This window comes from Bubalus kerabau, chromosome 10 (genome assembly GCF_029407905.1).
Source record: "Bubalus kerabau isolate K-KA32 ecotype Philippines breed swamp buffalo chromosome 10, PCC_UOA_SB_1v2, whole genome shotgun sequence".
Lineage (NCBI taxonomy): Eukaryota > Metazoa > Chordata > Mammalia > Artiodactyla > Bovidae > Bubalus > Bubalus kerabau.
Window position 1 is genome coordinate 24,965,078 of NC_073633.1, and position 26,063 is coordinate 24,991,140.

Below are 26,063 nucleotides of genomic sequence, written 5' to 3' on the forward strand. Positions count from 1 at the left end.
ATGGGATCGCACAGAGTCGGACACGACTGAAGTGACAGCAGCAGCAGCAGCAGACAAAGCTAGCAAATATATGTATGTATATTAACCCCTATATACACACAATATCTATATTTATCTCTGCATCTATTTGTGTGTTTATGTGTGTGTACTATGTACACATATATCATAGAACTACCTATAGATTATTGGTCTATGTAGATATTTATATAGCTCTATTATATATATTCTATAACATGTATAATATTATGTTGATAGACATAGACATAGATATCTGTAAAGTGAGAATGAGTCCATTCTGATATCTCCAACTTGAATCCAGCACCACAAAGTTTATTCTGGCCTTCCACCCCCCACATCAAACTAACCACCCCCTTCTTTCCCTGACAGTGAAAACCCTATCTCACTACAATTTATTTACTTACTGTTCAACACTAGTATACAGGTTAAGTAGTATCAGAATTGTTAACCTGTGACGCAGTTACCAGCTATAACCTTTATGTATGATTCCTTTTGTCTTACAGTATCCAGTCCAAACACTGTTTTCCAAAACTACCTGTTTTAGCTCTTCCCCCACATTTTCCGTTTATATTCATAATACAGTTAGATTCATATATTACATTTTGCATTCTATTTAGGATTGAATGACTTTTAAAAGTTTTGATTACAATTAAGTTCTGTCTTTGTAGAGTTCTATAGATCTCGACATAGAAAAGTGGCATAGAGTCATGTATTCACCATCATGATAATCACCCAAAACAGTTCCATCACACTGAAAACTCCCATGTGCGATCCCTTTGCAGTCAACAACACCTTGTTCTCTAAGTATTCCCCCTGCAACCACTGATTTGTTTTCTCTCTATCATTTTGCTTCTTCCAGAGTGTCACATAAATAGAATCACACAAAATGTAGCCACTTGAGTCTGGCTCCTTTCACTTAGCAAAGTGCGTTTAATGGTTATGTATATCGTTGCATGAATCAATTGTTCACTGATTTTTATTGCCGAGTAGTATTCCACTATATGGGGCTTCCCAGGCGGTGCTAGTGATAAAGAACCCGCCTCAATGCAGGAGATATAAGAGACACAGTTTCAGTCCCTGGGTTGGGAAGATCCCCTGGAGGAGGGCATGGCGACCCACTCCAGTATTCTTGCCTGGAGAATCCCATGGATGGAGGAGCCTGGCAGGCTGCAGTCCACAGAGTCACACAGAGTTGGACACGACTGAAGCGACTTAGCACATATGCACGCATTCTGCCACATGGACATACTACACTTCATCTGTTTACCCACTGAAGAACATCTTGGTTGTTTCCAGTTTGGGTTGTTAATGAATAAAGCTGCTATACACATTGGGAACAGACTTTTGTATGGACATATTTTTTTTGTTTACCAGGGTCAATATGTAGGGAAGAGATTGCTGGTGGTATTGCATGGAAAGTCTATGCTTAATCTTATAAGGAATACCCACACTGTTATGGCTTTAAGTCTTGTACAGTCAAGAGGTTCCTTCCCCATCTCCTTTTTTTCCCTTTTCTTTTCTTGAAATGTTTTGTGGAATCCACCAGACAATGATGCCATTAAAACCATCTTCCAAAAATACACCAAACCCCTGCACATTTCCCAAACTGCGTCTGGAGTTTCCCGGAGGTATGTGAGATGTTACTCCTCTGCAGCTTTCTTCCTGACACTTACCAGGTCTGGCAAGGGGTGCTCCAAGCAGAGCCCAAACCCACCTGGAAGCCTGCCCAGGGTGCCCTGCCCAGGTTGCCCTCCCCACGTGCCTTAGAGGCCCAGACATCCAGCCAGAGAAGGAGACTCGAAAGTTCTAGGGCAGCTCGTCCCGCACCAAAGCTCCAGGCTGCCTGGAGACCATCTCAGATTGTCCAGGGAGCAGGACAGAGCCGGGTGAGGGGAGTGGTGAGCTGCAACGGCAAGAATGTGTGTGCCTTTCCCCTCCCCCAGCACACCTTTCCGGGTGACCTTCCACCCAGAGTAGGCCAGACTAGATCTGTGAGAAGGGGGCAGGGAGCTGTTTTAGAGCCTGAAGTGGGAAGGAATGACCCTTAATTGACAAGCAACTCTAGTTCTCAAGCTTCCTTGTCCTGGAGAATCACCTAGGGTACTGTTTAAAATGCTGAAACTCAGGCCTGCCCCCAGAGAATACAACAGAGTAGGTCAGGGGTTGCCTAGGAATCTGTATGAAGAACAAAAATGAAAAAATAAATAAATAAAGCCAAAAACCCTCCCTAATGACTCAAACACAAGTGATCCTCAGACCACACTTGGAGAAACCCTGGCCAAGAAAATGTTTTCTGGCACCAACTGAAGATCCACCCTCCTTCTCCTCTCTCCCCCAACTCCAGCCTCAGGGAGTTGGATGTCTGTAGGAACCTGGGAAGAGACAATGACCCTGGGAGCTGACCTACTTTAGGATTCTAATGGGAAGAGGGGTTAGGCCTTTAAATTGTGGGCCCAGAGGGCAGAAGGGTGCCCTGGCAGAGCAGTCAAAAGGAAGCAGATGGAAGAACTGTAAGGCAAATCTACTGTACCAGTCCCAACCTGTTGCTGTCGTGGTTTAGTCACTAAGTCGTGTCTCTTTGCAACCCCATGAACTGCAGCACACCAGACTTCCCTGTCCTTCACCATCTCCTGGAATTTGCTCAGATTCATGTCTATTGAGTCAGTGATGCTATCTAACCATCTCATCCTCTGCCACCCTCTTCTCCTTTTTGCCTTCAATCTTTCCCAGCATCAGGGTTTTTTCCAACTCATTGGAAAAGTATTGAAGTTTCAGCTTCAGCATCAGCCCTTCCAATGAGTATTCAGGGTTGATTTCCTTTAGGATTGACTGCTTTGATCTCCTTGCTGTCCAAGGGACTCTCCAGAGTGTTCTCCAGCACCACAGTTCGAAAGCATCAGTTCTTCAGTGCTCAGCCTTCTTTATGGTGCAACTTGCACATCCATACGTGACTACTGGAAAAACCTAAGCCCAACCATCTAGTGGGAAAGCGCCCTTTACCTTTGGATAGGTTTCCCACTGTGGCTACAAAGCCCCTCAGAATCCAGCTGCTGCTTCCCCCTAGTCCTTACTCATGGCACCCCATTTCTAGAACTTCACCAGTTCTATGAGTGTGCCAAGGCCCTGATTTGTGGGCCCTCCCTCCAGATATAGTCCATTTGGGGGTACTGCCTGGGCCTGCCCTTGCCCCACTCTCAGCCCAGTCAACCCCCAGGTCATGCATGCTTCAGATCTCGGTCTAGAAGTCAACCCCAAAGTTCCCTCTGACCCCCGCAGCTGGATGGAGCATCCCTACTCTCTGTATCCCATATTAAAATTATTTATCCCCCCCCACCCATCTGACATACTGTCTGTATAAAAAACCTTTACTGAGTTGAATTGTTGAGTTATAATGCACTGTTTTTAATCTGTCACCCCATGAGGCCACGGGGTCCTCCAGGACCCACTAGCTGGCATTTAGTAGCTGCTCAATAAATGCCTGGCAGTGAATGAATGGCAGTGCCCTGGCAGAGAGTAAAACAGTCTGCCTGGGGAGGCAATGAGCCCTCATCACTAAAGCCTTTCATTCACACAGGCTGATGCGTCCCCCGTCAGATCTCGCAGGGGGAGGTGAAGAGTGCTGGCTAGGACATGTGTGCCCTGGGTCCCTCCTGCTGTGGGAGCACAGGGTGACCACACTAGCCCTGCTGGAGGATACCTTTGAGGAGAGGCCACGCCCCAGCGAGCCAATCACCTGATGTCAGTCTGGTTCGCAGCAGTTTGTGTTCAGGAAGATAAAGCAAATTCATTGCAAATCAGCAATGACCAGACCAGAGGTCACCCTGGTTCTCTTGTCCTCCATTCCAGAGCCAGCTGCTGTCACACCCACCCCTGAACACATGGGGACTTGCAAAGCCTGTCTGGACACACTGGACACAGAGAGGCCCCACCAGCCTTGGGGCAAGGCAAGTTCCTAATACCTGAATATCTCTGGGGCGTGGCCCCTGCTGTGTGCCAGGCTCTCCCCAGCCCACTGGGACTTGGGCCCCCTAGGCTGTGAAGACAGGGGGCCATCCAGCTTTCCCAGGCTGGGCTTGTCAGTGGTGACAGCTGCACATATACAGCGGGCCGGAGTTCAGGCAAGGCCAGGGCTCCCAGGGAGCCGCTTAGCTTCCTTCAATCTACCTCTGAAGCATAGATCTTTCCCAAATGTCTTCACAGTCCCCAAAGAGGGCAGAATCCAGAGCATGGATGGGCCCAGGCCATTCCTCCCTCAGCCCCTACTCTGCTCCAGAGAAATAAGCTTCGGGGGCCTGACCCCCATGGGTTAGGACATCTGAGGGTGGGCTGGGGGCAGGAGCCCAGGAGTGTAGCGTTCAACCTGCTATTAATTAGCTGTGTTATAAAGGGCAAGTCCATTTCCCTCTCTGAACCTTTGAGTCCTGCTTGATAAATGAGGGAGAGGGACAGGTGTTTCCTGACCCTGCCTATGAATCAGAATCATCTCAGTGATAGTAAGAGAAAGTAACTTGAAAATACACAGATTTTCCCAGAGCTCCTAAAGGAATCTGAATCCCTAGGGAGGAGAGGTTTACAAGTTCTTGCTCCCAACCTTGCCCTGGTTGGTTAGGGGGAGGCTCTGTTGTTGGTATTGTTTAGTCCCTAAGCTGTGTCTGATGCTTTGCGACCCTATGGACTAGAGCCCGCCATGCTCCTCTGTCCATGGCATTTCCCAGGCAAGAAGATGGAAGTGGGTTGCCATTTCCTTCTCCAGGGGATCTTCTCAACCCAGGGATAGACCAGTGTCTCTTGTATTGACAGGCAGATTCTTTACCACTGCACCACCAAGGAAACCCCCTAAGGAGCCTCTGGGACCCTTCAAACCCTCCCCAGCCCCCTGCACCATGACTCTGGGATGCGGTCTTCCCAGCCACAGCCCACCCCTTACCAGGTTCTAAGCTTCCTCCAGCCAGGGCTAGAGTAAGCTGCCCCATATCTCTCTCTCCAACGAGTTCTGGAGCCGGAAGCACTAGTCAGCGAGCAGTTTATTAGCCATCAGCCTGTCCGGGCCTCCCCACGCCGAGGCCTGTACACAGTCTAGACATGGCCTTCACTCCCGGCAACTCTCCAGTCCTCTTGTGCAGGCCCCACCCAGAGTCCACCCCCACCCCAGTCCTCCACACTCTCCTGCTCCCACCCCTTCAAGGCAGCACCAGACCGGGGGCCACACCTCTGCTAGAGGAGGGGAGGGAGGGCAAGGGAGAGGAGGCGAGAGCTAGGGAAAATGGAACCAGATTGGCCCCCAAGCCTCTGGAACCACCACCCCAGGACAAGGGAAAATGGGTAGGGCTTGGGGGCAGGGTGCCAGGCGATGGTTCAGGCGGGAGGCTCTTCTCCAGGAGGTGCAGGGAAGCCACTCAGGTCTCGGCCAATGATCTCACTCACTGTAAAGGAGGGGCAGTTGAGAGACTGGGAGCAGGGCAGGTCTTCTCCTTTTCCAGAGACCCCCAATCCATTCCAGGCAGGCCTCCCTCTAGGATGCCTCTAGATTCCTCCTGCACTGGCTGGCTTCTCTTCCACAGGGCCTCAGTTTCCCCACTGTGTCCTAACACCTGCTCTCAATCAAATCTTGCTCAACTCTGTCCACGTGGGCTCTAGGGCCCTCATGCCAGCCCCTTCCTGCTGGCTCAGCCCGCACTGTCAGCAGGGCCGGAAGTGGGTGTAGCCGATGGGAAGAAGAAGAGTAGAAATAAGTGTCCTCATCGCCACTCAAGACCACAGTCACCATGTTTGGGGGCAGGTGAGACAAGGGAAAACTTGACTGAACACCAGCAAACCACTGCCCCTCTCTGAAACTCAGTGTCTGAATCTGCAAATTGAGGGAGCTAGATTGAATGGTCTTGCAAGTACTTCTAGCCCTGTGTCTTTGTGATCTGGGGTCGAGGGCCTAGGCAGGAGAAGGGTGGGGCAGGTACTCCCTGCCCCCTTCAGAATTAAGTTAACCGGAATCAGCTGGCCACACGCACCAGGCACTTGCCTCCTGAGGCCCTCCAACTGGCCCTGAGGGGCCATCGGGGCCCAGTCTCTGGAAAGCCAAACTCCAGCCCTCAGTAAACATGCAGAGCAATCTCTTGCACACACTCACACTCGCAGCCCCGGGTCCCACACCCACCTTCCTCCAGCGTGATACCCTGGATAGGGACACTGTCTCGGAAGCCGCTGCCGTAGCCACCCCTGGATTTCTCCTGCTCCGGAGCCCCCTCCCCAGGGCCGTAGCTTGGCCCTACCTCATTGTATCCCTCAGCAGGTGGGGGGTGAACACTGCCCTGGGGAGGGAACGGGCCTTCAAGTGGTGGGGAGGAAGGCATCGGGGGCCGGAAGGGGGAGGGAGGAGGGAACTGCAGCCCCAGGGGAAAGGGGGAGCCCCGTCCTCCATAGGGGTCACTAGGGAAGGGCCGGGGAAGGAGAGAGACTGGAGGTTGGCGGGCACAACCTGTGGCACCCCCAGTCTCAGGGAACATCCGCAGGCCGGGTCTGTAGGATGGTGGGGGCCCCGTCTGGGGGTACAGAGGGGGCGTGCCATAGCTGAAGCCTTCTGACAGGTAAGGAGTTTCATAAGCAGGGTCTTCATGGGGATAGGAGGGGTAGGGGGGCCTGGGTGGTGAGAAGTCCATGTCAGAGCCAAAGGGGGGGCCCGATGCTGAGGGGAAGCCCCGGAGAGATGCATCCGGCAGAGGCTCCTCCTTGAAGATCACTGGATGGAGGGGAAGCAGGAGGACATGCTGGTGAGAGGGCTGGCAGTCTCCCCACCACACACCCGCTGACCCCACCTCTCCAGCCCAGGTTTCATCCAGCCCTTAGCCCCTCCCCATGGGGCACTGCATTCCTCTGCCCCTGCCTTAGCCCCCACATCCCCACCCTGCCACCACAGGCTGAGCCAGAACGCACCAGGCAGGAACTTGAAACTCTGGGTAGGACTGCGCTTCCTCCGCCCATTGGAGACGTAAAAGTAGACCTGGACCGGCCGGGACACACGCTTGTTGCTGTACTCGGGGACGGTCAGGGTCAGAGTCACCTGGGGAGGAGCAGAGGATGAGGCAGGGAGCCCTCTGGGATCTAGGCTCAGCTCAAACGCCACCTCCTGGCTTTTTCCATTTGCAAAGGAGCAAAATTCATCCCCCAGAGGTGTCTCTGCTTCCAGAACGGCCAGGATGTCTCCTCTAGCAAAGAACAGGTCGCTTCTGGAGTCCACTCCCAAGGCAAGGGAGTCAGCTGAGAATTTCCTGACTTCTCCCACCCCATCCCAACCCCAGGGTGGAGACCCTAGGAACACGGGTACCTCATTGCTCTGCAACCGGTTCACTGTGGCCTCCTCCTCCCATTGCAACTTTCCATCTGTGCAGAAAGAACAGGGAGCTCCAGCCCAGCCCCACAGTCCCTGCCCACTGCCCAGGCCTCTGCCATTTCCCCTCTTGCTGAGCTAAGGCCACACTCGGAAGGTCCCAACAAAGCCTGGCTCACAGAGGAGCCCATTGCCTGTTTACTCAATCGAATGGAACAGGCTGGGTTTACAACTGTCTCCAAGATCTCAAGCCATCAGTTGAGCCAAGAGAAATGGCAGGACCAATCCAGGGACCAGAAAAAACTCCTGAGCCCTCCCACCCAACTCCAAACATCATCCCCTCGCATGATAGAGCTGGAAGGAAGTTCAAGGGTAGGAAAGGGTCTCAGCTTGAAGGGAGTCAATAAGACTCCAAGTCTCAGGACCCAGAACCTCTGACTCTGCTCTGATATGGTTCTAGGGTGCTAAACTTGAAGGCAGGGGCTGGGGCTCTGGGCAGGCAGGGTCAGGGGCGAGCTGAGCCTCAGGCTGGGGGGTGTACCTGGGCCCCTCAGTCTTCCCTTCTCACCCCTGCAGCTCTATGCTGGGTGCCTCACAGGCTCTTGTCATCATAGCTGTGCTGCCAGTCCTGAAACTCAGGAGGGGCTCAGGGTCTGGCAGTGAGGGCATAGTCCCCTCTTCCTTTCTCATCTTCCCTGTCCACATGAGGGTAAATTAGCTCACAGCTGACTCATCTTTAATAAAAAGAATGTGTATTTCTTACATTTATTCACCATCTTGAGCATTTCAGATGGCTGTCATATGCATGGGAAGTATACAGTGTAAGAGGAAGGGCAGTCTTTCCGTTCCATTTTACAGATAAGGAAATTGAGGCTCCACTTGCTAGTTCAGAGAGTGTTCATCCTCCCCGTTCCAAGCTCTTCCTCCCAGAATGGGTACTCACCAGGGCCCCTCTCGATGAACACCACCTTGGAGTCTGGCAGGAAATTGGAGCCAGTCAGCACGAGCTCCTCCCCTCCCCTGACAGAGCAGGCACTGGGGCTGTAGGCCTCCACCTGGGGCAGCTCCTGAGCTGATCGCTGGGCTGCAGAGCAGTGCAGGAAAGGCCTGGCTGGGCTGCTATGGAGAGGACAGGCTCCTGCGCCCCCACCCTGCCTAGGATAACTGCCACAGAGCCTGGAGGAGCCCTCCTCAGCGGCAGACACACAAGAAAAACAACAGTCTTCCTGGGGTCACACAGGCCAGGTAAGGAACCCCTCCTGGGAGGAGAGAGAGGCCAACAAGGGGCTGCCCAGGGGCAGATGGAGGCTAGGGTTGCTCTGGTCCAGCCTAGGGGCCGAATCTGCAGCCGGGGGAAAATAGAATACTTCCCCCAGCCCACCTACAATAGAAATAAAGACTGGGTCCCTTAGAGGACCAGCCAGTCACGGCACACTGCGGAGGCGATGGACAGACAGACACACAGACAAGAAGTTAGCCAGAGACAGAAGGATGGCACAGGGCCTCTTTGCTCACAGCACTCGATGGGTACCGATGCTGTCTGCACCGAGACAACCTTCCCGCTGCCTTGGGGCACGTGTACTCGGAACACCAGCCGCACGCGTGTGTTCTTGCGCCCGATGTCCGTCTCTCCCTTCCGCAGTTCAATATCTGAATTCCGCAGCTTCAGGATTCCGGCACAGTCAATGCTGAAGCCAAAGAACGGAAGGCAAGCCCTCCCATCTGAGGCCAGAAGGGGATGCCTCCCAAGAAGGGAGTCCCCATCCTCCATCCAAAGCCCTAAATGACCTTCTCTGGGAGATTATGGGGGTGGCTGTTTTAACCCAGAGTGCTCCCCACCCCCAAAGTCCTCCTCTAGATAGTGAGAGGGCCTGACACCTCCTAGGGATGATGTCTAACTCCTCTGGGGAGAGGAAGAGTTGGCCTAGCTTAGGCCCCATGGAAAAGGCTAGTCCTAAAGCCCGAAGACCAGAAGGAGGTGGGGTGAGAACCTACTTGGCTGCCATGTTGTTCTCAGGGAGCAGGGTCATCTCCAGCACCTTGGTGCCGCTGACTACGGCTTCGTAGCTGGCCGTGGCCACCATCTTGCCAGTGATGCGGTGCACCTGATAGAAAGCGTGGGGCCGCAGGTTCCTCTCGTCCGCCGTGCCGATGAACATCTGCAGGGTCAGGGGCTTCTCGCTGTAGCCCAGGAGCTGGTAGAGGGAGATGGAGGCCACCCAGCTGAAATCTCCCCTGTCTCATCCTTCACCCACCCCCAAGTTTTCAGTCCCCCCCACCCCTCCGCCTCCACCACTCCAGAGGAGTGAAAGATAAAGGACATCCTGGAAGGGATTCCCAGGGGAGATTGGGCACCAACTCTCCACCAGCTAGGGAGAAAACATGGCCTGGAGTTCACATGTTATTCTTGGAATGAGGCCCAAACTGGGCTGGGTGAAGGGGAAAATCTTCCAAGAGAGACTGGCCCAACTCGACAGAGACAACCTAACTCCCAGTGAACTTTGGCCTCAGCCTAACCCCTCCCCCACATCTGGCAGCCCACCATTTTCCAGAGTAGACAGGAGGCTGGTGTCCCATGGGATGAATGGAGTGGGGGTGGAGGGACAGAAGAGTAGAAAGTACATCCGGGTCCTTGAAGTGCACCCTTCCTCCCCAGCACTAGTCCCTCCCCCAGGCCGCCTGCAGGGTCATTGCTGAGAGGGAGTGTGGGAAAGGGCAGTGCCATGGGTCTGCACAGCTGCGGCCCATCTGCAGGGATCTGGGACTGGAGAAGAGACAGGCTATCAGGCCTGGCTTCTACCACTTACCTTGACTACAGGGTGACCACCAGGGGCTGCTTTGACAGCTCCCCGGCTGCCCTCTGTCTCATAGTGGGCCCGGTGGTGGGCTCTGGGCTGTACCTCGATCCTCAGCTCCAGCTGCTCATACTGGCTGGGCAAAGGCCAGTCGAGCGGGGGGAGGGCAGAGGTCCTGGAGAGAGACACAGAGAAGCACTGATCACCTGCAGCCTCAGACCTGAGTCAGGGCAACCCTGGGTCCCAACTCCCAGGGGTGTGAGGGAGGAAGGGGCAGGGTGGGTTTGAGAGAAAGGAAGTCGGAGCAGAAGTAAAACGGTCCACAAGCCTATAATCAGGGGCGCTATGGGACAGGCCTCTCAGAGGCCCTCGAGATAGGGGGGTGGGGGACACCAGGACTGAGACTCCCTTCTTCCCAGCTCTGAACACTGGGTCTGGTGGGGGTGGGGCAAGGGTTCCCCTGGATACAGAGGAACCCCAAGCCCGGTCTAACCCTCCCAGGCCTAGATGGGAAGAGTCAACTAAAGAAGCACAAATTCAGGGAATTCCCTGGTGGTCCAGTGGTTAGGACTCTAAGCTTTCACTGCAGGAGGCACAGGTTCCATTCCTGGTCTAGTGATCAGGAGCTAAGATCTCGCATTTCAAGTAGAACATAGGGGGTTAAGCAAGCCAGCAACTAACAGAGCAGGGCCTGATCGCATCCCTTCCCAGGCCAGCGCACTTTCCACTAGTTGGAGCTGGACGGGTGGGTTCCAGAGAGCTGGGGATAAAGATGTGCAACTTCCCTGTAGTGAGCACCCAGATACTCTGCGCCAGGGGATCTCAACTGGTAAGTGCCCCCAGGTGATACTCGGCAATGTCTGGAAACAACTAAAAAGTTGTTACAACTAGGAGAGTGGATAGAGGCCAGGATGCTGCTAAACATTCTACAATGTCCAGCTCAACCGAAACAACAAAGAATTATTCTGCTCAAAGTATCAGGAGTGCTGAGGCTGAGAAACCCTGCCCTACAGGAACCCAGAGGAATGGGTGTAAAGGTTTCTTTCCCCCAGGAAATTTTTCTGGATGAAACCAGCTCAATCTGACATCCAAGACTTAGGATTATAGAAATAGACATGGTTCTTTGAGGGTGAGAGGTGTAGAAGGGCAGTAAGAACTGCTTGTTTGAACGTGAATTCTTTGACTTGCAAACACATGCTACTTCATCTAAATTTTGCAGATATACTTTTAAGCCACAAGTCAGGCCCAAGAAATTGAGTTAGAGAAAGGGGACTTCCTGCTGCCCATTGCAGGGCAGAATTCCAGCCCAGGATCCAGCACAGAGCTGAGAGTGGAGGACGCCTAGAGGAATTCCTCCTTTACCTAGGTGGTCCTTCTAGGGCTCCAGGGGCTTTTTCTAATATACAGGGAGTGACTGACCTTCGGCAAATCATCTGTCCAAAGGAGATGCCTGTTAAAAAATTCTTCCTAAAACTGAGTGAATGGCAGCAGTCAAGCTGGTAGTAGATTCTCTTTTCTGTGCCCTAGGACCTTTTCCAAATTCATCCCTTGACCCTCCTACTCCCTGGATGGGATGGCTGGAGACAGTGGTGATTTCAGGCACAACCCTCACCTGAAGATGGGGCTGTGTCCCCCGATCCGGGCCTTGGACCACGCCAGTGGAGAAGGCACCGCCAGGTAGTCCATGCCAGCCGCCTCCTTCCGAGGACCCCCAGGAGGAGCCCCGGCCTCCTCTGCTCCCGAGGGCAGCTTCCCATTGCATGGGGCAGGCTCCTCAGACCGAGGCAGGGCCACTGCCTGCTCGCTGGAAGTCCTCCGGGTCTTCTGGGGGATGCTTTCGGCTGATGGGGCTCCCACATAGTCAAAGGGGCCAGGGGAGCCAGGGTCCCGGACCAGAGGCAAGGGGGGTGGTGGAGGTGGTTCAGGCCCCTCCTCCCCTAGGCTGCCTCGGCGGGACAGAGCTGGGGAGGCTGAAGATGGGGTTCCCGAGCTGGAATAGCGCCTCTTGCCACATGGAGAGGCAGGTCGTGGGGAGGCTGGGGTGGGCCCAGGAGCGCTGAGGAGTAGCCAGCTATCCTCTGGCCCCCGGCCTCCAGGACTCGGACCATACAGGCTCCAGGGATCATCGGGGGTCCACGGCCTCGGGGAGGCCCGGGGTGAGGGCAGTGGGGAGCCCAGGCCAAAGCGGGAGGCTGCCTCATTTAGCTCAGACTCCACCTCGTCACAGGCCGCATACAAGGCTGCCTCGTCCGAGGCATCCGAGAAGAAGCTCCAGGAGGACAGGCTGCTGCTGCCCGGGCTCGGACTGAAGAACGGGCCCCCACCCTGCCCCCCTGCCTCTCGGTAGCCTCCAAAGCCTTCTGGTGGGGGGTAGTCCCTGGGGGAGCCTTCCCCCCAAGGATCTGGGTTGTCCTCCAGCGCAGCTGGTGGGTCGGGAGTGGGAGAGATAGAGGTGATGCGGATGCTGGGGCACTCAAGAACACGGCCTCCCCCAGCCCCCCCGGAGCTCCCTCCTGGCCCCCCCAGCCTCACTGACCGGGCTGGCTGGCTCTCCCAAGTGCCAGGTGAGGGGGCCGGGCGGGGTGGTGGGGAGTGCATGCCAGGCCGAGGGGGTGGAGGCCGGGGAATGCCAATGGGAGCAGCGCCATAGGGAGGGGGCTCCCCCAGGGCCAGACGGCAGCATGGTGGGGTGTCCTCTGAGTCCAGTTCTGTGGAAAGGGAAGGAGACAGAGACAGGGATGACACAAAAGGCGGGGAGAGAAAGAGGCAGGTGAGATGTCTAGGTTCCTGGAGTGGGCAACCACCCCTGGCCAGTATGCTACCCCCGCCTCAGCAAAGAGAGGTCTCTGAAATGCCCTTCAGAGCCACAGAGACAAAAGCAGAGTTGGACTTGGGAAGGTGGAGAAGATAGATCCAGAAGTGCCGGACCTTTTCCTACTCAGAGAACCTCAGGGCTCTGGCCCTGGGACCTGGGGTACCAGACAGGGGGCGGGTCTCAAGGCGGGTCGAGAGGGGCTGGAGCTGGGTTTGGAGGCGTGTTTAAGGAAGCATTGGGCTGGGCTGGGGGCGACTCACACATGAACCCAATTAGCAGCGGTTCCCAAACCCCCAAACGGCGCTGGCAGGAGCCCCAGTTGCCATCGCAACGGTGGCCAGGGGAAGGGGGGCTCCAGGGCTGTGATGACGAGGGAAGGTGGCTCCTCCCTCACTCCCCCCAATCCGGGGGCGGGGGTGCAGCGAAGGGGGTGCTGTGCGCCGGCCCGGCGAGGCGCGGGGGGGGGCGGGGGCGCGGGCTGCGCGGATTCCGTGCGAGCGGCGGCCGCCGCCCCCGGCTCAATCCCAGCCATCTGCCTCTCATTGCGGCCAGACGAGGGAGGGGGAGGGGCGCCCTGGCGGGGCCTGAGAGCGCCCCCAGCCCTCGGCGTCCCGTCTGCGGGCCCAGAGCTCCATCCCCGAGGGGCAAGCTCCAGAGCGCAATGTCCCCTTTCCCTGGCGGCGCCCTGGGCTCTCGGGACCGTGTTCCCGCCCGCCCCGCATCCCAGTGACAGTCGGCCCTGCCGAGAGGCGGCGCGCAGCCAACGGCACCCCCACCCCCACCCCAGTCACGACCTAAAAAGGAGAAAGTGGTGCCGGGCCCCCAGCCTCACGTCCGCAGATCCCCCCGAGCCCCGCGACTCCCCGCAACCTCTGACCCCCTCATCTCTCACCCCAGGCTCTCTCCCCTGAAGCCCCCAGACTCAGGACACCCGCCCCCTTCCCTCACGGAGCCCCAGACCCCTTCCCAGCCCCGCACTGACCTTCCCCCGCCCCACCCGCGCCCAGCGGGGGGGCCTCCTTTTCCTCCCCGAACACCAGCTTAAACTCCAGCTCCTCATCCTCGCAGCTCGCTGCCCCCATGGGTCCGGCCGGAGCCCCCAGGTCCCGGTCTGGGCGGGAGGGGGGATCTCAGGAGGCTGCAGTGTCTTGACCGGCGACTCCCTCCCTCCCTTCTCTGAGACGCCCCCTCCTCCGCCGCTGACGCCTCCCTCCGGACGCCCCCTCGTTATTATAGAAACTTTTCCAAACTTTTTTCCCCAAACTTCTTCAAAGTGCCCCCCCAACCTGTCTCTGATTGGCTGCCCGGGATGCTCCAGCCCCTCCTCCAGGGATGAGATGGGAAAACCACGCGCCCCTTGTGCCCCCTCCCTCCCGCAAGCCTCCCCGTCTCCCTCCTTCGGTCCTCTCTCCAGTCCCTCCCCCTCAAAAAAAAAAAAAAAGAACAAAACTGAATTGGAAAACGGTCTCTCCAGCGTTGGTAGGACCATAATGATGCCTATTGGCCCTCAGTGGTGACAATCATTTCCCGCAGGGCGCAGTCCCACCGCAATCCCCAACTTAGTCTGAGTTCGAGGGCTCTGGGTCCGAATGCCTTAAAGGGGCCACATCCTGGGCCCACAGTGTAGAGGGCCCACAGAAGACCCTTTCTGAAGAGTTGTGCAGCCAGCAACTAGCAAGGAAGCACCACCTTTTCTCCCCTTTCCCTCGTCTAAGGGCAACCAGGCTCTGGGGTGCAGAATGGCTCCAGGCTGCTCTGAAGTGGAGAAGGCCATTCCTTTGAAGTCCCTAGCCTGAGGCCGCCCCGCCTAAGCCTTCTGGAAGGAAGCCTTTGCCTGGCCGAACCAGCCCCTCCACCGGTCCATCTCTCCCCGTCCCCCAAAAGTGAAGAAGAGTTATTGGTCTTGAGGCACTGTTCAAAGGTCCATGACTCCTGATGGGCGACAATCCAGGCCGGACTTTACTGCTGTCCTAGTCCCAGCCACCCAGAGGGGCCATTAACTAGCCTCCAAGGGAAGCCGGCTCTCTCCTCCCTAGAATCTTAGTCGGGAATGAATCTCGGTTCCGCAGGCATCCCGCTCCAGCTCTCCTGATAATCCTGGCCAGGTTTACCGGCGCCCAGCAGTCCCGAGACCGGGTGGGCCCCTGGGTTGGACACCTGTCACCTGGGCGGGAGAAGGAAGAAAGACTCGGACTGGAGTTCCTAGAAAGGACAGGCATAGTGGGGGTCCTGCTGTGCGAGAGGGATTTAAGTCGAAATTAGTTATTCAGATGCCGGTCGGTTAGGGTGGGGACATGGGTGTTGGTACCATTACCCCTACGCAGACCTTAAGCTACAAACCTATCAGCAGGCCGCAGCTACCTTTAATCTAAAGACCTCCAGCTGAGGGCCCAGCCCGCAGCTGTGCTCGGGCCCCGCACCGAAGGGGTTAAGCGACGGCCCTCGGCTCAGACGTTTACAAACACTCGGGAGCCGGGCGGGGACCGCGCCCGCTACTCTAATGAGAAACAGGCTCGGCGGGGCCAGGGCGCAGGGGAGGGCTGGCCCGGCCGGCCCGAACTCCGCCGCGGCCGAGGCGACTGCCCGCCCCCCTCTCCTCCCGCCCTCCCTCTGGCCCGCCCTGGGGACCCCCCAGCCCCGGGGGACCCCAGTGACGTGCGGAGCTGCCCCGGCGGCGAGCCCAGGACCGCGACGCCGGAGGGGCGGGGAGAAGAAGCCAGGCCGGCGGGGAGAGAAGAATGTTCCGAGGCCTAGCGGGGAGGTGGCCTGGTTTGATTTTTTTTTTTCCCTTTCTTTTTTCCCCCCGCTTTGGTTTGTCGCCTCAGGTTACATTTCCCTTCCAGCTTCATCATGGAAATAAAGAAAGGAGAGACTCAAGGAGAGAGAGAGTGAGGAGCATCCTGAGACGGACTGCCAACCCGCACCTAAGAGGCTGACCGAGGGCCGTGGGAAGCCGAGGCAAGGCGGGAAGGGGTAGAGACCCTGCTCCTGCTCCAGCTCACCATCCCCGACACGCCGCCTACGCACCCCGCGGCCCCCCCGCCCCCTGCTCCGCAGCACTAGCAGACGTGCGCATTCTTTTCAAATGTCATATTTCCTTTGATCCTGGGCAGCGTTTCTCCATGTGTCTGGCTCAGCTTCTGCCCAGCCAGCCGCTCCCCCCGCCCTCACCCCACTCTGTGTATTTTCCTGAGGTCCCTCCCCCTCCTCCCAGCATCTGGAAGGCCCTGAGGACTGGCGTTGGCGCACATTCCCCTGGAGACTCTGGCCTCGCCTTCCAGTGACTCAATTTCCCCTCTGCGGTTGGGGGCCGGGAGGTGTGGTGCGGGCGGAGAAAAGAGTTGTTGCGCGTAAATGTGGTATGAACGAGCCTGCAGACTGCTCAGAGCGCCAAGCTTTCCTCGTGGGGCAGAGGAGGGGGGCTCCCCTCGACTCTGAAAACCCTCGGATCTGTCTGAACTGCAGCTAAGGGATGGAATTTATAATTTCTGCGAAGTCCTGCCCGGGTAAAAGTGGGTAGTTGTAGGTTTGGGTTGCTCCGCACATCTGCCCCCTGGCGACCACAAAGACCCAGCCGCCCTCCCTCCCGCGAGTCCGGTTTCTCGACCGCCCGGCCTTGGTCCCCGATCCCCTAGCGCGCGCATCTGAGCACAGCTCCTCTTTCTCACCTTGTGACCGTGGAGCGTTGACTTCCGCTCTCCACTTTCACAAGCGTGACTCAACGGCCTTGGAATCGGACTTTTGTTGTTGTTGTTGTTGTTTCTAAATTACACAAAATACAGTCTCCTTGTAAAGGATTCAAGCCATACAAAAATATATAGTAAGCTGTGATACCCCACCATTTTGTCTAAGTTTATTAACCTGTATATGGTACATATGGCTGGGCTTCTCAGGTGGCTCAGTGATAAAGAATCCTCCTGTCAATGCAGGGAGCACAGGAGACCCCGGTTGTATCCCGAGGTTGGGAAGGAGGAGGAAATGACAACTCGCTCCAGTATTCTTGCCTGGAAAATCCCATGGACAGTTGCTTGGAGGGCTACAGACCCTGGGGTTCCAAAGAGTCAGACACAGCTTAGCGACTGAGCTTGCACATACGCATGCCTGCCCTTTTTGTGTATGTCAGACCATGTTGCAAGCATTTTTCTTGACTTGCCTTTTTTTCCCCCCCTCAGTTAACAAATGACTTGGAGATCTTTTCCTGTCAGTACATGTACATCTGAAAATAGTAATAAAAACACTCCTTTTCATTTGAGATTGGTGAGAAAGCTAGGTCTGGAACCTAGGTTTTCTGGGTCCTTGTCTGGCGCTAATTCTACTATACCACATTCTATGTAGTAATCTGTCTTAGAGTGGCCTCCCCCCGCACCCCCCCCCTCCCCCGGAAATCAAACCCTTAAAAAAGAATGAGATGATGCAGGTAGGTTATTGTGGAGAGCAACCACAGGGGACAAAAATGGGAAACTGGGAAGAGTGAAATGGGAAAGCGGAAAAGCCATCCAAACAAGTGATGTGGAGCTGGTGGCCACCTCAAACAACTGGAACATTGTCCCACTGAGCACTTTCTGTGGAGCCATACAGAATGTGATTCCAGAGACAGGATATTCATCTACTCACCCTCACCCCCAGTGGTCAGAAGTTCCCCTTTGACTGTTAATTCCCTCACTCTTCCAGCTTTACACAAGTGTCAGAAAATGGTAGGTATTCCACGGTGCTGCAGCAAAGAAGCCCCCGAGCAAGAGGCATGAAAGATAGGAGCTATACCTGCAAGCTGGTACTCTCAGGTGACAGGGGCAAGCCGGTGGTTGCCATAGTAATAGCTGGAGTAAAAAGATGGATGGAAGATGTGTCCTATCCTTTCATTCAAACAAAAAATATGTATTGAGGAACTTCTATTTAGAGGCATTTCTAGGCATTGGGTGCCTATATTTATAGACCAAGCCTCCAAGAATTGTTGGTTATTATCAGGTTAGAGATACATTTCATACTTGACATCTCCTTCTTCCTTGCCCCCTAACTGTACAGAACTATCTGTTTTATTCACAGAGTATCTATCTATCTGTACTTGCTTATCTATCTCCTTCCTTTGCATTCCCTTCATTGCCATTCCAGTGTAGACCTTGATTTTTTCTTAGACTCTCAATAACAGTATTTACATCAATGACATACTTTACACATTTGATAACTGAAGCATATAATTTTTAAACCCTATCTATATGATTTTCAGTATTAATCATGTATGAAACAATAATAGCCAGAAAAAATGGAAAATAATAATTTTCTTTTATTGACTTCATATGCTCATATGTTTAACAAGGCAAGTAAATATATCTATATATATGTCATATAGATATAGATATACATGCCATATAGTTACAGATTATCTACATATATATATGGCAGTACAAGACAGAAAAAAGCAACAGATTAATAATTGTAATTTTATGCATATAATTTTTATTTTAAATATAAAGGAAAAACATACACTTACATATTGGTCTGTCATAAGAATGAATTATAACATTACAACTTCTGTCTTAATTTTTGCAAATTTGTCAATGATTTTGTCAAAATTGATCTTCACATATAGACAGTATAGCCAGATTTGTTGATCTCACTTATGGCTGATCAAAGAAAACTTTAATAGTCTTAATTTTTTTAGATATAATCCATATACCATAAAATCCACTCTTTTGGAATGTACAACTCAGTAGGTTTTAATATATTTACAGGCTGTGCAACCTTCACCATATCTAAGTCCAGGCTATTTTCATAACCCCCCAAAAGAAGTGCCATATCCACTAGCTGTTACTCCCGATTTCCCCCTTCCCTTTCTCCCTGGAAACCACTAATTCACTTTATGTCCCTATAAATTTGCCTCCACTTAGCCTAATGTTTTCAAAGTTCATCCACTGGTAGTACATATTCATTCCTTTTTATGACTAAATATTTTCATTTAAAAATATTTTTCAGACACCAATAGACAGAAAAAAATCTAAGGAAAAGATTGGCACAATTCATTAACAATCCCATTTCACAGTAAGTTCCAAAAATTGCAATATGGTTTTGTTTCTCCTTGAAGCTAACAGCTTTCAGGTGCCTCCTTCACTGAAAAGTTTAAATACAAACACTTCACATTTTTACTGTAATAGTTTCTATTACTGTATAACAAATCACTTTCGAAACTGGGTGCCTTCAAACCACAATGATCATTTGTTATCTCACATAGTTTCCATGAGTAAGAAATTCACAAGTGATGAAGGCTCCTTATCTGCTCCACAACATCTGGTGAGAGACTTGAAGGCTAGGAGCTGTAGCGGTCACATGTCTAGCTACTGACATTGACCGCTGCATGAAACTAGCCAGAACAACTGGTTGCACCACATACATATGACTGTTCGGTGTGGCTTGGGCTTCCTTACCAAACAGCAGCTTTGAGAGCACGCTTCAGGTAGACGCTACATTCTTTTCATGACCTAGTCTTTTTTTGTATACATAATTTTTTTCATTTATTTATTTATTGTTGGCTGTGCTTAGTCTTCACTGCCATGCAGGCTTTTCTCTAGTTGTAGTGCACAGGTTTCTCATTGCAGTGGCTTCTCTTATCGCAGAGCAAGGGTTCTTAGGTGCTCTAGCTTCAGTAGGTTTTTTTTTTTTTTTTTTAATTTTTAAACTTTACATAATTGTATTAGTTTTGCCATATATCAAAATGAATCCGCCACAGGTATACATGTGTTCCCCATCCTGAACCCTCCTCCCTCCTCCCTCCCCATTCCATCCCTCTGGGTCATCCCAGTGCACCAGCCCCAAGCATCCAGTATCATGCATCGAACCTGGACTGGCAACTCATTTCATACATGATATTTACATGTTTCAATGCCATTCTCCCAAATCTTCCCACCCTCTCCCTCTCCCACAGGGTCCATAAGACTGTTCTATACCTCAGTTTTGACATGTGGGCTCAGTAGTTGAGGCTCCCACGCTCTAGAGCACAGGCTTAACAGTTGTGGCACATGGGCTTAGTCGCTTTGTGGCATGTGGGATCTTCCCAGATCAGGGATTAGGACTGAACCCATGTCTCCTGCATTGGCAAGTAGATTCTTTACCACTGAGCCACTAGGGAAGCCCACGTCCTAGTCCTGAGTCACAAGCCCCTGGCCAGAATCAAGGGATGAGAACATAAACCCCCCACCTCTGGGTAGAAGAAGTATCAGTTATATTGGAAGAAGAGCATGTAGAATGCAGTAAAAACATATACATGGTCTTCTTTACAAAATTAAATCTGTCACCATCTGGTCATAACAATCCACATTCCTCCCACATTCATTCTCTCCCCATAAGATCTTAAAGTCTCATCCCATTACAGCACCAAGCTCAGGCACAAGGGCCTAGATCTCATCACCTAGATCCTAGACCTCAAGCCTGAGCAAATGCTGTGTAACAAACCACCCTGATACTTAGTGGTTCCTTCCAGTTACATATTATGTAATTGGGAGATAAACTATAAAGGTGAAAGTTATAAACTAATAAAAAAGTTTAACAACAACCAATAATTCAGGCAATGTAACAAAACAATTCTATCCATAAGAGATGGTTGGTTGGAAGCAACAGAACATGGCTCCCTATAACTTAAGCAAAAGAGGAACATTTTAACAGGAGAGACAGCAGAACTAAGAGAAAAGGAGAATACTTATGAACTTGGGGCTTCCCGGGTGGCTCAGCTGGTAAAGAATCTGCCTGCAATGTGGGAGACCTGGGTTTGATCCCTGGGTTAGGAAGATACCCTGGAGAAGGGAATGGCTACCCACTCCAGTATTCTGGCCTGGAGAATTCCATGGACTGTATAGTCCTTGGGGTCACAGAGTTGGACACAACTGAGCGACTTTCACTTTTGCTTTCTTCACTTATAAACTTGAGTTGAATCTCTCTTGGTCGTAGTATATGATCTTTTTTATGTATTGTTGGAGTCTGGTAATATTTTGTTAAGAATTTTTGCATCTGTATTTGTCAAAGATATAGGCCTGCAATTTTCTGTTTTGATAGTATCTGATTTTGGTTATCAGTGTGAGAGTGGCTTCATAGAATGTCTTTGGAAGTATTCCCAACTCTTCAATCTTTTGGGAGAGTTTGAGAAGAATCAGTATAAGGTCTTCTTTGTATGTTTGGTAGAATTCACCTGTGAAGTCATCTGGTCCTGGACTTTTGTTTGTAATTGTATGTATGTTTTTTGTTTTTTGGCTGTGCCAGATGGCATATAGGATCTTAGTACCCCCACCAGGGATCACACTCACAGCCCCTGCATTGGAAGCATGGACTCAACCAATGGACCATCAGGGAAGTCCCTGTAGGGAGTTTTTAAGTTCCAGATTCTACTTCTCTTCTAGTGATTAGTCTGTTCAAATTATCTGTTTCTCCTTGATTCAGTTTTGGTTGGACTGTATGTTTCTAGAAAGCTGTCCATTTCTTCTAGGTTGTCAAATTTGTTGGCATATAATTGTTCTTTTTTGTTTGTTTGTTTTAATTTCTGTCGTACCAGTTGCAATTTCTCCTTTTTCATTTCTTATTTTATTTATTTTGGTTCTCTCTCCTTTATCCTTGTTGAGTCTGGCCAGAGGTTTGTCAGTTTTGTTTACCCTTTCAAAGAACCAGCTCTTGATTTTATTCATTTTTTCTATTGTTTTTTTATCTCTATTTTATTTATTTCCTCCCTGATTTTTATTATTTCCTTCCTTCTGCTGACTTTAGGTCTTGTTTTTTCTTCTTTTTATAATTCTTTTAGGTGGTAGGTTAGGTTGTTTACTTGAGATTTTTCTTGTTGTTTTTTTTTTTTTAAGGAAGGCCTGTATCACTACGAAGTTCCCTCTAAGAACTGCTTTTGCTACATCTCATATATTTTGTATGCATTTTGATTGTCATTTGTCTCAAGGTATTTTTAAATTTCCTTGTTAATCCTTTGGTTTTTTAGTAGCATGTTGTTTAGTCTTCATGTAATTGGGCTTTTTGTCCTTTCTCTTCTTGTGGTTGATTTCTAGTTTTAGTCCATTGTGGTCAGAGAAGATGCTTGAAATAGTTTCTATGCTCTTAAATTTATTGACGTTAGTTTTGTGCCCTAGTATGTGGTCAGTCCTAGAGAATGTTCCATGTGGACTTGAGAAGAACGTGATTTCGGGGGTGGGCATGGGGGTGTAATGTCCTGAAAACATCAATTAAGTCTAACTGTTCTATTGTATCATTTAGGATCTCTGTTGCCTCATTGATTTTCTGTTTAGAAAATGTGTCCTTTAATGTTAAAATCTTCTACTACTGTATTCCCATCAATTTCTCCCTTTATGTCTGTTAGCATTTGTGTGTGTACTTGGGTGCTCCTATTTCGATGAGTGTATTAATAAAATCCTCTTCTTGATTGGTCCTTTTATCATTATATATTGTCCTTCTTTATCTTTCTTTATAGCTTTTGCTTTAAAGTCTATTTTGTCTCGTGTGAGTATTATAACTACCACTTTCCTGTCACTTTCATTTGCATGAAATATCTTTTCCCATTCCCCCACTTCATCTTATGTGTGTCCTTTGCCCAAAGGTGTGCCTCCTGTAGACAGCATATGGTAGGTTCGTGTTTTTTTAATTTTAATCCAGTCTGCCACTCCATGTCTTTTGATTGGAGCATTCCGTCCATTGAATTTAAGATAATTGTTGATACATCTGTATTTATTGTCATTTTAAACTTTGTTTTCCAGTTGATTCTTTGTTTCGTCTTTTGCTTCTTTTTCTTTTTGTGGTTTGATAATTTCCTTTTATTTCATGCTTATTTTCTCTTCTTTTTGGCATTTGTGAATCTATTGTATGTTTTTTATTTGTGGCTGCCCTGTTTTTCAAGTATGTTAACCCCTTCCTATATGTGTTTGCTTTAGGCTGATACAGCCTTTAGTATTGCTATAGTCTTTTAGTTTTTGCTTGTTTGAGGCTCAAACACATTCTGAAAAAAAAAAGAAGAATCTGCATGTTCTTATTCTCTTTCCCCACATTTTATGATTTTGCTGTCCTTTTTTTTTTTCACATTTTCCTGTTTAACCTTTTGCTGTTCCTTTTTTAATCACTTTCACAAATAGGTGTTTTTCCCATTTGATCTCTATACTGGCTAATTTAAATGATTTACTTTCCAATTATGATTTATTTCTTCCTATATCTTCTTGCCTCTTTTCTATATAGAAAAGACCTTTTGATATTTCTTTTAGGATAAGTTTAGTATTGCTGTATTCTTTAGTTTTTGCTCATCTGAGAAATTACTTATTTCTCCTATTATAAATGATAATCTTACTGGGTAGAGTATTCTAGGGTGTAGATTTTCTTTGTTTCGTCTTTTGTTTCTTTTTCTTTTTGTGGTTTGATAATTTCCTTTTATTTCATGCTTGTTTTCTCTTCTTTTTGGCATTTGTGAATCTATTGTATGTTTTTTATTTGTGGCTGCCCTGTTTTTCAAGTATGTTAACCCTTTCCTATATGTGTTTGCTTTAGGCTGATACAGCCTTTAGTATTGCTATAGTCTTTTAGTTTTTGCTTGTTTGAGGCTCAAACACATTCTGAAAAAAAAAAAAAAAAGAAGAATCTGCATGTTCTTATTCTCTTTCCCCACATTTTATGATTTTGATGTCCTTTTTTTTTTTTCACATTTTCCTGTTTAACCTTTTGCTGTTCCTTTTTTTAATCATCACTTTCACAAATAGGTGTTTATCCCCTTTGATCTCTATACTGGCTAATTTAAGTGATTTACTTTCCAATTATGATTTATTTCTTCCTATATCTTCTTGCTTCTTTTCTATATAGAAAAGACCTTTTGATATTTCTTTTAGGATAAGTTTAGTATTGCTGTATTCTTTAGTTTTTGCTCATCTGTGAAATTACTTATTTCTCCTATTATAAATGATAATCTTACTGGGTAGAGTATTCTAGGGTGTAGATTTTTCCCTTTTAAGACTTTTGAATATATTTTGCCACTCCCTTCTGCCCTGCAGTGTTTCTGTAGAGAAATCAGCTGACAGTATGAGGGTTACCTTGCTATTAAACCTTTTTCTTTTCCTTGCTGCCTTTAGGATCTTCTCTTTACTTTTAATTTTTGCAACTTTTATTGTAATATGTCTTGGTGTAGGTCTGTTTGGGACTCTCTGTGGTGGACAATCCCCTGTGAGCGCAGGCTCACGCATCACTGGTAGGAGTGTAAAGTGATACAACCACACTGACAAGATGTTTAGAAGTTTCTTCAAAAGTTAAATATACCTATCATGTGACTGAACATTCCACTCCTAGATATTCACCTGAGAGAACTGAAAACATAGGCCTATACAAAGACTTGTACATGACATGTACATTTGTAAGAGCCAAAAAGCATTGTCCATGAACAGATGAACTGATGAAGAAATTGTGGCACAACAGAATGCTACTCAGCAATAAAAAGGAATAAACTATGCATGCATGCTTCACTTCAGTCATGCCCAATCCGTTGTGACCCTTTGGACTGTAGCCTACCAGGCTCCTCAATCCATGGGATTCTCCAGGCAAGAAAACTGGAGTGGGTTACCATGCCCACCTCTAGGGGAATCTTCCCAGTGTAGGGATCAAACCTGTGTCTCTTAGGTCTCCTGCATTGGCAGGTGAGTTCTTTCCCACTAGTGCCACCTGGGAAGCCCGAAACTGTTTATACACATAACAGCATAGGTGAATCTCAAAATAATCACATTAAGTGAAAGAGATCAGATAAAAAAAGAACACATGCTCTGTGATCCCATTTATATTAATGTAAAATAGAAAAGGCAAACCAATCTAAAGTGACAGAAAGCAGATTAGTGGTTGCCAAGAAAGGGAAAATAGCATAGAAAGGCAGAGGGAAAGATTAAAAGGGGGTACAGGGAAGTTTCAGATGTGATACATATGTTCACTATCTTAATTGTGCTGATGGTTTCACTGGCACATAAATATGTCAAAACTCATTACATTGTACACCTTAAATATGGGCAATGTATTGAATGTCAACTCTACTTAAATAATGCTGTTAAAATATTTAACTTAAAAAAGTTGATAGGAACTTCCCTGATGGTCCAGTGGTTAAGACTCTGAGCTTCCAGTGCAGGAGACATGGGTTCAATCCTTGGTCAGGAAACTAAGATCCCACATGCCATAGGATGAAATAAAAAAGAAAGAAAAACTGATAAACTCACTTGATTGATTCAAAGTCCAGCTTCCAGAGGACTCTTTCAGAGGATCTCATCCATAAAAGACAGCAGCTGAAAGAGCATCAGTTCAGTTCAGTTGCTCAGTGTCTGATTCTTTTCGACCCCATGGATGAAAGAGCATAGACCTGGTTTTTTAAAGTTTTTGTATGACCTTAGACTGGTTACTTAAATGCTCACAGCTTCTCATTTTCTTCATCCATAAAATGGGGCTAATAATAATCTGCCTCACAGGTTTGTTGCTAAAATTTGAGTGAGATAACAGATGAGAAAGCTGTAGGTACATAAATACATGATTTCCCATCTCTGAAGGAGTTAGATTCATTTCTGTTCCCACTTTTGCCCTCTTTCCTTCTAGACAGGGAGGGATCCTAGACACAAAGACATCCAGAGGATAAACAATGAGGAGGAAACATGGCAGAGGGCTTGGATTGTGTTCCCCTGAAAACACAGTCTGAGGCCAGAACATGAGACTTCCGGAGGGTGGTCCCAAGGGTCAGAGGGATGGAGCAGAAAATGTGAGTCAGGGAAGGAGATGATGCCCCCAAAAGGCATCTGTTGAGCTAGCTACTGTTGTGGAACTCAGTCCTGTCAGAGGCCCTCTAAGAGTAATAGGGCATAACTCAGAATTGACCCTTTGGGGCTTTCCTGGTGACTCAGTGGTGGAGGGTCTGCCTGCCAATGCAGGAGACACAGGTCTATCCATGATCCAGGAAGATCCCACATGCCACAGAGCAACTAAGCCCTGAGCCACAACTATTGGGCCTATGCTTGAGAGCCTGAAGCCTCACCTACATAGCCCTCGTGCCTGGAACTACTGAGCATGCGCACCCAGAGCCCATGCTCCGCAACAAGAGAAGCCACCACATTGAGAAGCCCACAGACCGCAACTAGAG

General features: G+C 50.0%; 1 protein-coding gene and 1 long non-coding RNA gene across 4 annotated transcripts; one reads left to right on the plus strand and one right to left on the minus strand.

Annotated features, from left to right (window-relative positions):
- Positions 1-5,286: 5,286 nt before the first annotated feature.
- Positions 5,287-15,173, minus strand: NFATC4 (nuclear factor of activated T cells 4). 3 transcript variants are annotated; one of them, XR_008698989.1, is made up of 11 exons: positions 13,932-15,173; positions 11,747-12,842; positions 10,147-10,309; positions 9,335-9,534; positions 8,855-9,027; positions 8,283-8,423; positions 7,337-7,392; positions 6,946-7,072; positions 6,491-6,751; positions 6,170-6,323; positions 5,287-5,441 (listed from the first exon to the last, which is right to left on the minus strand). XR_008698989.1 is itself a non-coding variant. In XM_055536963.1 (10 exons), the coding sequence occupies exons 1-10, from the start codon at positions 14,029-14,031 to the stop codon at positions 5,374-5,376; spliced, it is 2,706 nt and encodes a 901-aa protein (XP_055392938.1). In that variant the 5' UTR covers positions 14,032-15,173; the 3' UTR covers positions 5,287-5,373. The 3 variants fall into 3 exon arrangements, 2 of the variants coding, with proteins under 2 accessions (XP_055392938.1, XP_055392939.1); XM_055536963.1 differs by having other exon boundaries at positions 6,170-6,751; XM_055536964.1 differs by lacking the exon at positions 8,283-8,423 and having other exon boundaries at positions 6,170-6,751.
- A 151-nt stretch (positions 15,174-15,324) lies between these two features.
- Positions 15,325-17,641, plus strand: LOC129621021 (uncharacterized). Its single transcript, XR_008698990.1, has 2 exons — positions 15,325-15,710; positions 15,793-17,641. It is a non-coding gene; the product is annotated as an uncharacterized LOC129621021 (long non-coding RNA).
- The last annotated feature ends 8,422 nt before the right edge of the window (positions 17,642-26,063 follow it).